General features: G+C 41.9%; 1 protein-coding gene across 1 annotated transcript; it reads right to left on the bottom strand.

The window, feature by feature from the left end:
* Positions 1-1,983: 1,983 nt before the first annotated feature.
* Positions 1,984-11,333, bottom strand: grk1b (G protein-coupled receptor kinase 1 b; the record flags this gene model as incomplete). Its single annotated transcript, XM_080860390.1, has 7 exons — positions 1,984-2,267; positions 3,706-3,907; positions 4,084-4,208; positions 4,426-4,509; positions 7,812-7,969; positions 9,333-9,460; positions 10,635-11,333. The coding sequence occupies 7 exons, from the start codon at positions 11,331-11,333 to the stop codon at positions 1,984-1,986; spliced, it is 1,680 nt and encodes a 559-aa protein (XP_080716516.1).
* Positions 11,334-14,066: the final 2,733 nt, after the last annotated feature.

Consider the following 14,066-nt stretch of genomic DNA (forward strand, 5'->3'; position numbering starts at 1 on the left):
GGAATCTGAAGGATCTGGAGAGATGTATGGAGGAATGGTCTCAGATCCCGTGTCAATTGTTCACCAACCTCATCACACATAATAGGAGAAGACTCAGAGCTGTTATCTTGGAAAAGGGAGGATGCACAAAATATTAAATGAAGGGGTGCCAATAATTGTGGCACACATATTTTTGAGAAATATGAATGTGAGAATAATAATTTTTGTCTTTCAATTATGTAACTTCAATTCAAGGTTATATTTTTGTGAATATTTTGAAAGAAAGATCATGAGGATAATCAAAAAATGTTTTCCTATAGGGTCCAAATAATTCTGGAGGGCACTGTACATAGGGAGTGGTCTCTCTTCCACAGAGTTTACCATGTTGCACAGCCATGTTTCTACAGGAGCCCATTATCGACAAACCATAACACTGGCTCTAGAGAAGGCCTTTTGTGTTTTTATGGCAACTTATGGGCGACACACGTTATCCTACATGCTTGTAAAGGGAGGGGTGAAGGAGGGGAAGTCAGTTAGCATACCATGCCACTAGATGTCTCTAAATCCTACATTATGCACCTTTAAGCCACATTAATATTAAACAATGAAAAAAGCACAAGTTGCTGATACATACTTTATTGATTACACAAAATCATTATCCGTTCTTTTATCATTAAGACAGAATTTCATATTTTATCAAACATCTACAAAACATATGCAGTTTTAAAATAATAAAATTACAAATGCTTGTAGTTAGTGAGGTACCTGAACTAGAAGACATTGGTTTCTGTTATTTTAGTATAATTTGAATTAATATAATATGTAAGGGATAATGTATTGTTTATTTTTAGATAATGAATGCTGGACTATACATTATCCTTCTTATTATACGGTTACTTTTCAAAACGATAGAAGACATTCCTCCAAAAATACCTCTTTTTAATTATTTTGTTGCCGTTTCATGATTTCCGCTAAGAAAAAATTGTTCTTCAAGCAAATAGAACTTTAAAGTTTTAGTATTGCGAAGCACATTACTTGTTGACTTCAAGTTACAATAACTTTCCATTATGTTAAATAAATACTGGCGGAATGATATGAAAGATGTGAATTAGAAGCACAATGCCAGTCATTATATTTTCGCAGCTGTGAATTTAAGAAATATAAAATAATATTATATTACAAAACATGCAGATTTTCCTTTATAATTTCACATAGATATACAGCCATGGCAATGACCTCACCAGCCTTTGAGTTACAGTATTACGGGTGTAGTCGGATGGAAGTTTATCTGGGACATGAGTAATTATGAACATCATAATCTGTGCTTGTCACTGTAATATTACATGCTGAGATACATCACAGTGATTCATGATTCATTCATTTTTGAGGTGGTACATGGTGTGTGTGTGTTTTTAGTCGACTCACACACTCGGAGGCAGGAACAAGAGCAGAAAGATGGAATGATGTAAACTGTACATGAAAATAGAGTATAAAACATATTCCACATTCCACCATTTGGGTTTTTAAAACTGTTCACTACCTATGACTCATGGAGGACTTAAAGCACCAGAATCCTCATCACTTAGATCAGACGGTGTCTCCTGTTATTCACCTACAGCCACCTCAGATATTCTAATTCCATTCCATGGAACCCCCATTGAAGGGCAATATGTACCTCCATATTCTCACTCTCGCACTCTGAATATTAGTTGCAAACACACTTTGCACACGTGCTTTCCCTTGCTCTGCTCCTCTCTTTCTTTGTGTCTTTCTTTTCATCCTCCTATTCACACATACTCATGCATCCTCTCCCTCTCATTCTCTTGCTTAAATCATCAATGCTTTTTTGTCCTAGGTTGTTTACGCTAATCTCCATTTTACTTCAATCAATTTCCCCTTCAGTCAGTTCCTGATTATCCCTTACTTACTTCCTCCTCCATTTTGTTGTTCATTTCCTCCTCTTTGTCTTTCCCTTTCACCTCTACTTAGTCCCTTCCTATTGGCTCACAGCAGTATGCAGGCCCCACCCGCCTTGGGGATAAAGTCTGGGTTGAGGTCGTCGGGCAGTTTGCCTTTCTCTGCCCATATATTAAGCTCGCCGAACACGCCCGTCTCAATCATCTCCTCCTGCCAGGGGATGGGGATGTTGCCGGAGGAAAAGTCGTCGTAGAACGCGGTGTCGTTGTTGTCCAGGAGCACGCCTTTGACCGTGCTGAAGGCGCCCACGTCGCCCACGTCTTTGGCATACACCATCTTAGGGTCAGGGACGAACGGAGGGTCTAGCATGCCTGCGAGATGCAGGGCAAAGGGTGGAGGTGAATGAAAAGTTAGTGTTCTTACTGTGATTAAAAGACAGAGATTGTGTGACACCCTTTAAATAAGACTAAACACTCTGAATTCTTGTTGAGCATATTAAGGTGTCACATCTGGATGTAATATCCTATCTTGTTAACTCAACCTATTCTTTGAAGGGGGAATTCATCCAGAAAGATTATTCGACCATTATCATCATTATCTATTGACTGCATCGATTGCCAGTTGTCATTCAAATAAGAGTTGCATTCAAATTGTATAGCAAAATTAGATAGCCAGCAGCACATCAGTGATTAGGGTGGGAAAGAACTAAAAACTGGTTTCTTAAGAGTTCTTCTGTGTTCCATAGAAAAATAAACCTGCCATGGGGTTCCTCTTCAAGGCTGTGTATTGAGTCCCCTGCTCTACTCAGTCTACACACATGACTGCACCAACAACCATCCTTCAAATACTGTAATCAAATTTGCAGATGACACCACTGTGGTAGGACAAATCACCCATGAAAATGAAAGTGCCTACAGAGACGAAGTTGACAGACTGACAAAATGGTGTCACGAAAACAACCTGACCCTGAATGTCAGAAAGACAAAAGAAATCATAGTCGACTTCAGACGGCAAAAGGCGAACCTTTAACCCCTCACCATCAATGGTGAGGAAGTAGAGAGGACCTCCTGCTTTAAATTCCTGGGGGTTATGCTCTCAGAGGACCTGAAATGGTTGATGAACACAACTGCCACAGTTAAGAAAGCACAACAGCTCTACTTCTTGCGGATATTGAAGAAAAACAACCTGTCTCTCGAGCTGCTTAGGTCTTTTTACCACTGTTGCATTGAAAGTGTGATCACATACTGTATCACTGCATGGTATGTCAACTGCACAGACAAGGACAGGAAAACCCTCAGTCGGGTCATAAGATCTGCTGAGAGAGTAGTTGGACTTCCACTGCCTCCTCTGGACGACATCTTTAGGACGCGCTGCCTCCGCAGAGCATGTGGAATTTTGAAGGATGAGACTCACCCCGCAAACCATCTCTTCACCCTGCTACCCTCTAGCAGGCGCTACCGGGCCACTACAGCCCGCACTTCCAGACTGCAGAACAGTTTCATCCCCAGGGCCATCACAGAACTTAATAATCACACTACCCTCCTACCCTCCACCCAGCACAACTGCACTTTTTTTTTGTGGTTGCACAAACTAATTCCGTTGTGTATCTAATGCACAATGACAAATAAAGTCTATTATTATCATTATTATTATTCTCTAGTATGAACTAAGGTGATACTGATAGAAGTTCCTTTTTTGACAGAGCTACTGTATCTGAATGAGTGTATGGGTGAGTTGGTTATTCAGACACAGCACAAGATGAATTACCTGAGGTTGTAAGAGCTAGTGTTGTAATTCAAATCTACTCACCTGCTTCAAGTCGTCCCCAGTTGAGGTCTTTAAAGAAGGCCTGGTTTTTGAGCTCTGTGCACTCGTTGTTTTTGAAGCCGAGACGTTTGGCTGGGTCCTTCTCCATTAAGCCCTCACAGAAGTCCTTCAGCTCCTTGCTAAACTTGTCTGGGTAGGACACTGGGTCCTTTAGGATGCGCCGAGACACCTCGCTGTTCTCTACCTAAGGTTAGATGCCATCACAAGGCCAAAGATGTCAAATATTTCCAAATATAACAAGTAACAGAATAATGCAGTTAGATGTTCTGTTTAGCAAACACCTTCTCAGCTTTTGAGATTCTCTTCAGATGTAATCTTGCTGAGCTAAAAGATTGTAACATACCATTCGCATTTCAGTACCTGCTCTCCTCGAACTCGAAAAGGACCTTTGGCAGCGACCATCTCATAGAGGGTGACACCCAGGGTAAAGTAGTCCACAGTGTAGTCATACTCTTTTTTCTCTATCAGCTCAGGGGCCATGAAGCCTGATGGTGAACCCAACAGAGTATAGATCTTAAGGTGATAGCAGGGACAAAAACTAAGTATGGAAAGCATATTCTACTGTTTTTAATGTCTGTTTTTAGTGGGCCCTTTTACAGTCACCGATTAGGAAAACATCTCTGGGTACTCAGTAACTTTTATGACATCGGGATGGAGAGGTGATGCTGAGGTTGTCAGTGTAAGTGTAAGTGTAAGACTGACCTGGGGTTCCTGCATATCCCGTAGTCAAGTCTTTTCCTGGGGGGAGTTCAACAGCCAAACCCAGGTCTGACAGACGCACATGTCCTGAGAAGAGGTCAAAGGGCCTTGGGTTATTTTTTCTTACAATGTCAGTGAGTGATGTTTCACATGTTCATAAGAACTCTCTTCAGAGAAGCCAAGTCACAGATATCAGCCCTATCAGCCTGCAAACATGTGTCTATGCCCTGCTGGTCAGAGATGGGCAGTATTTCAATTACTTGTATTTGAAATACTAGTTAATTTGCTTTTGAGTATTTTGTAATTTGTATTTGATAGGGCCGATAAAAAATCGAATGTAATTTGTTACAAAATACTTTAGAGTGGAGTAATTTTGTATTTAAAATACTCAAATTACTTTCTCCAGAAATCACCCCAGATCTCTCTCATTGACGCTCATGTTAAAGCAGCACAACGGATCAATAGCTATTCGCTAAAGGTATGCTAGCAGCTAAAACTAACAAAATCTCTTGAAATGTGCTGACTTTGACATTATGACAAACTAGTCAACTCAACGACTGTCCTTACACAGTCAAACATCAAGCAAGTGCAACACAAGACAAAGCAAGACGTCAAATAAGCTACTTACTAGATCGGCAGAAAGTAACAAGTCAGGCCGGCGGGCTGCGGCAGGCAAAACTACAGAACGCAGTTATATGCCTATGGACCCTGGTATGGTAATGGCACGGGGGCTATTCTCCATATTAAAAGTCATTGCGCTCCAATTTTTTGTAAGCTATTATTTTAAGGTTAAACTGCTTATCCTAACCCTAATTCTGAAGTATAATTGTTGCATAATGGGGCTTTAAATCATTTTTTTTTCACAAAACAGGGTAGTGGTCGAAAACTTAGAAAGCTGTCTTGATCCTTGTCAATTTATCTTCATTAGTACACCGACTTAAAGGAGGTTCTTTCAAAGAGCGAATCGAGTTGTTGCACTGAACGTTAGCCATCTTGACACAATGTGACTTGATGAAAGCCGTGTGATGTCCTTATACGCAATTAGAGCTAAGGTCCAGGACCCGATCTGGCACTCCGCGCCTGGGCGAGACGCTCTACTTTTTGAATGAGGCGCGCCTCACCTAGGACGCGATCTGCGCTCCGCGCCGCATTGCATAGAGGCAGGGGCCCGGGCGCACATGAGACTCTTATTAAAGATCTTGGCCTACTATAAACATTGTTGAGACTCTTACTAAAGATCTTACTCATTCTCACAGAGACAAAACAAATAGCTACACAGTCATTTATCTGTGTGATGTCACATGTGTGCGCCAGTGTTGTCAATCACATGTGGGCGCCAATGTTGTCAAAGATAATCTGTAACTTGTGGAAGTTGTATTGTTAAACGGTGAGTACTTTGTTAGATTAAAGTGTAAACTTTGAATACAAATGCTAATACAACTTCTATACGTTATCTGTAAGGTTGTGAGTGTGCAGTGGTAATGTAAGTTGGATTCGTAAAACGTATTTTAGGAAATAAATGACATTGCTTGACGTGTAGCTATTTGTCTCTGTTTTGTTACCGACTTTCAACTTAATAAAAATCTCAACAACATTTATAGTAGGCTACGTGTATTGTTTTGTCTCTGTGAGAATGAGTAAGATCTTTAGTAAGAGTCTAAACAACATTTATAGTAGGCTAAGATCTTTAAAAGAGTCTCATCGGCGCGGAGTGCCAGATCGCTTCCTAGGTGAGGCGTGCCTCATTCACAAAGTGGAGAGTCTCGCCCAGGCGCGGTGTGCCAGATCGCGTCCAAGTCTTTACCTGGCAATTACGTATGACGAAAGCACGGTGGGGATAGCCCTCCCGGAAGCCATAGAGATTGCAATGAGAGCCCTGTGGCGGCGTTTACAAAGATGAAAAAAAGGATACGGAACCACTGGCATGGGCCCGTCATAATAGCCTGCACCTGGCCCCGTGGTTACTACGTTACGGTACTGAATAGCCCAAACCTGAATGTTTGGCTATACCAAATTGTGAGAAAACTGAAATTATTGTATTTTGTTACATTTTCTGGCAACAGTATTTTGTATTTTATTTTGATACATTTATTTGAGAGGTATTTTGTATTTTGTATCAAAATATATTTTGATGTATTTTTGCCCATCTCTGCTGCTGGTCCAGTCTGTGAATGCACCTACATGTATAGTCATGCATGCATGCATCTATTTGTGTGTGTGTCTGTGTTTGTGTGTGTTTGTTTGTTTGTTTGTGTGTGTGTGTGTGTGTGTGTGTGTGTGTGTGTGTGTTTGTGTGTGTGTGTTTGTTTGTGTTTGTTTGTGTTTGTTGTGAGCGTGTGTGTGTGTGTGTGTTTGTTGTGTGTGTGTGTGTGTTGTGTGTGTGTGTGTGTTTGTTGTGTGTTTGTTGTGTGTGTGTGTGTGTGTGTGTGTGTGTGTGTGTGTGTGTGTGTGTGTGTGTGTGTGTGTGTGTGTGTGTGTGTGTGCGTGTGTGTGTGTGTGTGTGTGTGTGTGTGTGTGTGTGTGTGTGTGCGTATGTGTGTGTGTGTGTGCGTAACATGTACACTAATGTGGAAATACTGTGCTACACAAGTGGACTGTTTCACTGATGACAATATTGGCTGATGTAAATAACTCTCAGCAATAAAATGAAAAAGTAAAACTGTGACTGTTTTTAAAATAGGGTTAAAGCTGTTACTGTTATTAAAAAAAGGTTGTCCATTTGATCTGTACATGGACACTTGTTTCACCTCAGGTGCTGCCATATCAGCTACAAGTTGACATTATCATAAGCCTTGGTTTTCATAACCAACACCATCGTTCTTATTTTTGGGAGTCTGGGGCATGTTCCCAACCTTGTTCTATGTGGGTTGCATCTGATAAGGTTAAGCAAGTCAAATGCAAAACAACTAGCAAAGTATTGCTCCATTCAGCTATTATAGGTAGTGTGTCCACCTGATTACGGCATCACATCTACCAGTAAGCACTAGAGTTAGCCTGATGATGGAGTAGTAGTGCTAGCATCCAGTAATAATAATAATAATAATAATAATGCATTTAATTCATAGCGCACTTCTTCATTCAGTTGAATCTCAGAGTGCCAGTGTTGGATCAATGTCTGTTCACCATGTTGGTGTTCCACCATGCTACCATTCATATTTGGATCTGTAATTCTTGTCCTGTGTTAAGACTCAAATAAAGGTCTTAAAAATGTGTGTGTGCACTGGTCAGGGACGTGCACAGGAGGGGGCTACGGTTGCTCGGGCAACTGCCCGTTTGCCCTTCTCGACTGAAGTTGCCCGTTCGAAGGAGGTATTACGGCTGCAGAACTGAAAAAAAAATAACGGTTGTCTCTTTTTCCAGAGCAGAGCCCTGGCACTGGTGTTTCTCACCTTCATCATCTAGTAAGACATTCTCAGGCTTCAGATCTCTGTACACGATCCTGTGCTGGTGGAGATGCTCCAGACCACAGATGATCTGAGCTGTGTAGAAGCAGGCCCTCACCTCATTAAAGCCTGGGTTCTTCTCATCCACATTATACATATGAAACCTACAAAATGGGGTGAGATTAGATCATTGGGCAAAGAGAGGAAGGATATTAAACATATGTTAAAAAGCACACAATTTCAAGTAAGTAGTCAAGTAAAACATTCAATCACACACTATAGTAACATGCCTTAATGAAGATATTGAGATCTAAAGTTACGAAAGTAGGTATTCACTAATTAACCATAACCATATCAAAATTCCATTTTGTATTTCTTTTAAAAAGAGGTCATGGTGAAAGTTTTTTGATAACATTTGTGGAGCTGTCTTAAGAGAAAGACTGATATGATCTCACAATGTCAAATTGTAAAACGTTAAAAACATATTTTTTTTTACCATTTTTGAAGCTATGTTTTTGGAATGAGCCAGATTTCATGACATTTTTCTGAAATTCTTTGTGACAATTTTCTTTGGGATCGACACACCTGTCATATCCACTAGTTACCCAGGTTACCAGGTTATTCACTATGTAGTTTCGGGTTTCGGCTAGTTCCCCAAAATCATCAGTTAGCAAGATAGCTAGCTCTTATCAGTGCTAGCTTTAATGTTGTTGGTGTTTGCAAGTCTATCGGTTATTACTTCTAACTGCCTTTTTGCTTATTTGATTGAACTTAAACTTTTATAACATCAATAGTGTTCTTATGCCATGTGTATTATGACAGGAAGATACAGTTTTCAACAATTTTCACACATTGTCATGACAGTAGGGGACAGTGAGACATTGTTTATACGGTAATAGGGTTTTACAGTGATGAAAGTGTCACTGCAGGGGTGTCGATCACTGACACTTCTGAACTTTTTTCAGACTATCTCCCGAGGTCAGATGCTGACGCAGTCTACTACATCTTCAAATACCCACCCATCATATTAGCCTTGAGGTCTAATCTGACCAGATTACTGAGGATTAAAGAAAGAGCCGTCACTCTGACCCCCCACCCCCAGACACACACACACACACACACACACACACACACACACACACACACACACACACACACACACACACTTGGAGGCCCACACCAGGTGCAGTGAAATAAGATCAATACGTAGTCTCATAGGGTTAACCTGATTCTGGTGTGTACAGAATGTACTGTATCCTGAGTGCCATATGCGCACTGTACTGTATCTCTCTTTCTCTGTCTGTGTGTGTGTGTGTGTGTGTGTGTGTGTGTGTGTGTGTGTGTGTGTGTGTGTGTGTGTGTGTGTGTGTGTGTGTGTGTGTGTGTGTGTGCGTGTGTGTGTGTGTGTGTGTGTGTGTGTGTGTGTGTGTGTGTGTGTGTGTTTGTGTGTGTGTGTGTATGAATCTATTGCATTACACATTGACTATTGTCTCTGTATTTGCTGTTTTTCAATAGAAGCATCTGTACCTGAGGTCTCCTCCATTCATGATGGTCATGACCAGACACAGCTCGTTCTTGGTCTGAAAAGCATACGCCAGTGTCACAATGAAGCGACTGTGCACCTTGGCCAGGATCCGCTTCTCAACGATGGCCCCCTGAAATACAGGACAGACAGCAAGTCAGCCCAAACTTCTAAATAGACATCTATAGACTGCTCCATCCACTGCTACATCCATGCTCAACTCAAAGCAGATTGTTCTTGCCCTTGTGATTTTTGTTGTGTTCGCTCTATGCAGTTTCGTCCTTCAAAGCATCTTGAGACAATATTCAAGTCAGTCTATATCAGTGGAGGTGCACTGGATTTGATGACATCATTATAGACTGCATGAGGACCAATTGTAAAGCTTTAAAATGTAAGTACACCACCAGCCCTGAGCCTAACTCCACCGACTGCATCATTTAGAAAAATCCTAATGTGGGCTGAGAGGCTTTGAGTATCATGATTGTTGAAAAAAAAAATGCTAATTTGTAAACAGCAGTATTGATATGTTTCATTATAGTTCAGTCATATCATCATTTAGTGTACAGCTCAATATATTTTGTAGGGTGCAGTTACACTTTAGTCATGTCTACCTGTTCCTCTGATCAATTAATTCTATTTCAACTATACTGACGCCCAGCCGACTTTCTGAATAGCTTCTGAATACATTTATATTTGCCTACAAGTGCCACTATTGTGAAACCGAGTGCAAAGGAAACCATCAGACCAGTCTTTCTCCCGCATCTGTTCTCTTAGTCTCTCTGTTCTAGTACATCCGTCATCTCAACTGCTTTGGTGGGTTTGGGCCTGCAAGCCTCTTTGCCATTAGCAAATACAGAATTAGTGTGATCTAATTCTCTGCACTTAGGTGACTTAAGTAATCTCATCTCTCGCTACTTTCCCACCCCTCCCCCACCCCCCTTTGTCTCTCCACTCCCAGCCTCGGCAGCTGAAGATGACCCGGTGTGAGTGAGTCCACAGGTGAACAGCTCACACTGTCTCATTCAGGGGTAAATCCGTTCGTTCTGTTGATGCCTTTTGTGCAGTGCTGTTAAGGCTTTCCCTGATCATTGTGTTCTGCACGCATTGCTGCTGTGCCCTTTTGTCAGTCATAGAATACTGCAGTGTTTATTGAGCAAACCGCTTTATTGATTTTGCCCATGTACAGCTGATTGATAAAAAGTCACCCCCTAGGAGTTAATAAGTTCACTTGGAAGATAAACCCTACCTAGGCCTGGGGTAATTCAAATCCAAGATACGGTCCTGAAACTAACCCGTTTGTCTCTCACCTCATACCCTTTGCGCTTCTTCAGCCTTTTCTTATTCAGCTTCTTGTTGGCGTACATCTTCCCAGTGGCTTTCATCTGGCAGGCGGACACCTCTCCAAAACCTCCTTTGCCCAGCACTCGGAATTCGTTGAACCAGTCTTCTGCAACGGCCTGGTCCTCCAGCCACTTGAACTGCACGAAGCGCAGGAAGTACATGCTGATGGTGTAGCCGGCGTGGGCCTTCTCCTCCAGGTGCTTCAGCAGGAGCTTCTCGCTCTCCTTGAACAGGTCGCTGCGCGTGTTCTTGAGGTCCTCCTTGACGCGGGTCACGGCCTTCTCGTCGAGGAAACTGCAGAAGTTCTTGGAGGCAGACTCGTAAAACTTGTTCACGATCTTCAGGGCCTTTTGCTGCCTGTCCTTCTCCTGGGCCACGTTGTAGTCCTCTATGTCCTTCCAGAGGTCACTGGCGTTCTTGTGCGTGGGTTCGCCGTCCAGGTACTGCTGAAAGAGGCGCATGCCGATGGGCTGCTTCACGCACATGCTGTCGAAGCTCAAGTCGACGGTGGTCTTCATGTGCTCACACTTCTTGATGTGAGGCAGGGCGAGTTTGGCGCGATACTTCTTGTCCCGCATGGAGGCCGCGGCATTGCCATCCACGCTGCCTCGCGCTGACACATAGGCCGAGTTGGCCACCACGTTCTCCAGACCACCGATATCCATGGTGGAGTGTCACCTGTACCCAACGAGAAAAGCATGAGGAGGGAGAAAGACACTCATGCATGGCTATGAGTCTCACAGCCGGTGAATATACATGCTGTATAGTCTTCAAACAGTTGCTTCTTTGTGCACTGCAACTAAATTTCACCAATGCTGGTGATGTTTTAGAGTGACTGTTTGGGTATACAACTTACAAGGGTATAAAACGTACTACAGTACGTCATAGAATGTGTCGCATTTGTGACGTGTCGACTCCTCATTTGCATGTTGTAAGATAGTATGGCCAAAATAATTTAAATAATAGTTAATAACCAGAGCCAGAACAGTAAACTACGCTAAATCCATTATTATGTGGAACTGGAGATTTAATCTTCGACTTGTGTGATCGCACCTGAGTTGGCTGACTCCCATGAGAAGTATGTTACACAGATTCCTCCTGATCCAATTAATCCTCACTGCTAATGAAGCCAACTGCTCATCTACTATAATCCCATGACTGTACACAAACCAAAAGTTCACAGCTGCTGTACAGTCCCTATGATCATGTCAGTTTAGGGAGATCCACATAAATGTACTTTGTCTCATTATTTTGCCTCAGCATGGGACACAACAGCACATTTACACAAATGTAAAACTTTTGAAAACAAACATATACAATAAACTTACAACTACAACAACACAAAAAAATACATTTCAAAGACCACAGGATTATTAGTAGTGCATTTTATGGTGGGAGCATTATAAGTGATTGAAGAGTGTAATAATGATTAACACAAGGTAGGATTGACATGAGGTAGGATTATGGGTCCATTTGAAATTGCAAGAGGACTGTGAAATAATTATCATTAGCCTACTTTGCCTAAAAAAAAATGTGTTTCTCCAAGCAAAGAAGAAATGTATCCATATGAGAAGACATAAAGAACAGTTAAAGTATTTTGGTTTTGGTCCTTTTGATGCTCTTTAAGGTTTCTTTGGCTTCTCCTATTATCTAATATAACTTGTATGGTGAGTCCATAAAAGTTCTGATAAGAATCTACAAAGGTTTTGTCTGGAATTCTAAAGAGTTTGTCGCCAAAACAACATAGACATGTCACATTTTAAAGAAATACTGATGAAATGCTTCTGCGAGGAGCTGAGTGACATGCATACTTAGTCAAAGCCCTTTGCTGAGTGGCATGCATACTAAGTCAAAGCCATAGCAGTGCATCCGTACCTTTTCTCACACTGGTGGCTGCAAGAGGATCGGAAGACAGATGTGCCAGACACAAAAACCCAAATCCACACTGAATTAATCCACAATCCACTGAAGTACTCAATTTCCCTTCAAAGTGGAATCTGCTTTTTATAGGGTTGTCCAAAAGAAAACCTCACTCATCTTCATCCATCCATCAGCCCCTTATTCTCTCCATCTCTCTGCTTCCACCTGTCTTGATTTGTTTCTCAGTTTGTCAGGCGAGGTGGTAAAAAGGTAGGGAGATCCATGCAGGGATTACTGTGCTGCTCTAATCCCACTTGATAGTTCATTAGCTTGTGGGGATTATGTCTGTGCATCACCAAGGAAGGCGACTTGTCAGAGACTGCGGTCTGCCGTGGTTTTTGTCACTCATCAGCTGGCCTTGGGCAGATTAGAAAACCATAAAATTCCCCCAATTCCACTTTGCCTTGACCCCCTCCTTACCACCATCACACACACACTCAAAGACGGCCACTCTCTCTTGTTACCAAGCATTAGCTCTGTATTTTGAACATCGATGGCAAGCAGTCTGTATGCAACTCAAACAGACAAGATCTACAAGACATAAAACATGACGTTTCTGAATACCAAAGACTAGAACCTAGAATGCATACTTCTCCTCCCATGGGGCGAGAGATGAGAGATTGAGTTCAAATGGGGTTAAATCCAATGTGTATTGGTATTTCCAGATGCTTGAAATTCAGTAGCCACACTGTGCTAAAGGGATTAGGCTCATGGTGGCGATGAGCTCAGAGGGAGGAAGAGTCAGACAGGGTAGAGATCAAGACCCACACAGGCTTGCCATGTGACCTACATCCAGACAGGGTAGAGATCAAGACCCACACAGGCTTGCCATATGACCTACATACACCCATGGAGATCTTTCGTTATCTTCCATTATTTTTCTTCTCTTTTTTTTCACTGATATTCCTGGTGTAGATTTCTTGATGAATGACAACTTCTTTTGTCCAGATCACCATCAACAGTGATGATTGCTGGTCCTCAGTAGTCCTGTTAATGGGGCCACTTTTGCATTGAAAAAGCTCTTCTCTGTCACTGTTCCAAGCACACAGGGTTGAAGTCAGTGTAATTATGATACTCTTTATCACCTAAATCGGGTGTGGTCAGCTGATCAAAACCACTAATCAAAAGTGAGTTCAGCCAGGTATACAGAACAGAAAATGATTGTGAGTTGTATATAGCAGTGAACAGCACACAAGACAGCTTGCACCTACACAGCTAAAGGAAGCATCAAGCTTCTGAGCGCCACAAGATCTTGTGGTTACATAATATTAGCAAGAAAGCTGTAGTCAGTAATGCTTCTTCTGCACTCACGGAGGTCACAGTCACAGGCATATTTGTTGTCGGCAGACCTTGGGTTTCACTTCAATGGATGAACTGCATAGTAAAATAAGATAAGATAAACCTTTATTAATCCCAGTAGGGAAATGTATCTTTTATGACAAGGGGGATATGGCCTTATTGCTAAGACCATGCTAACT

The sequence above is a fragment of the Sprattus sprattus genome, assembly GCF_963457725.1.
Source record: "Sprattus sprattus genome assembly, chromosome: 1".
Lineage (NCBI taxonomy): Eukaryota > Metazoa > Chordata > Actinopteri > Clupeiformes > Clupeidae > Sprattus > Sprattus sprattus.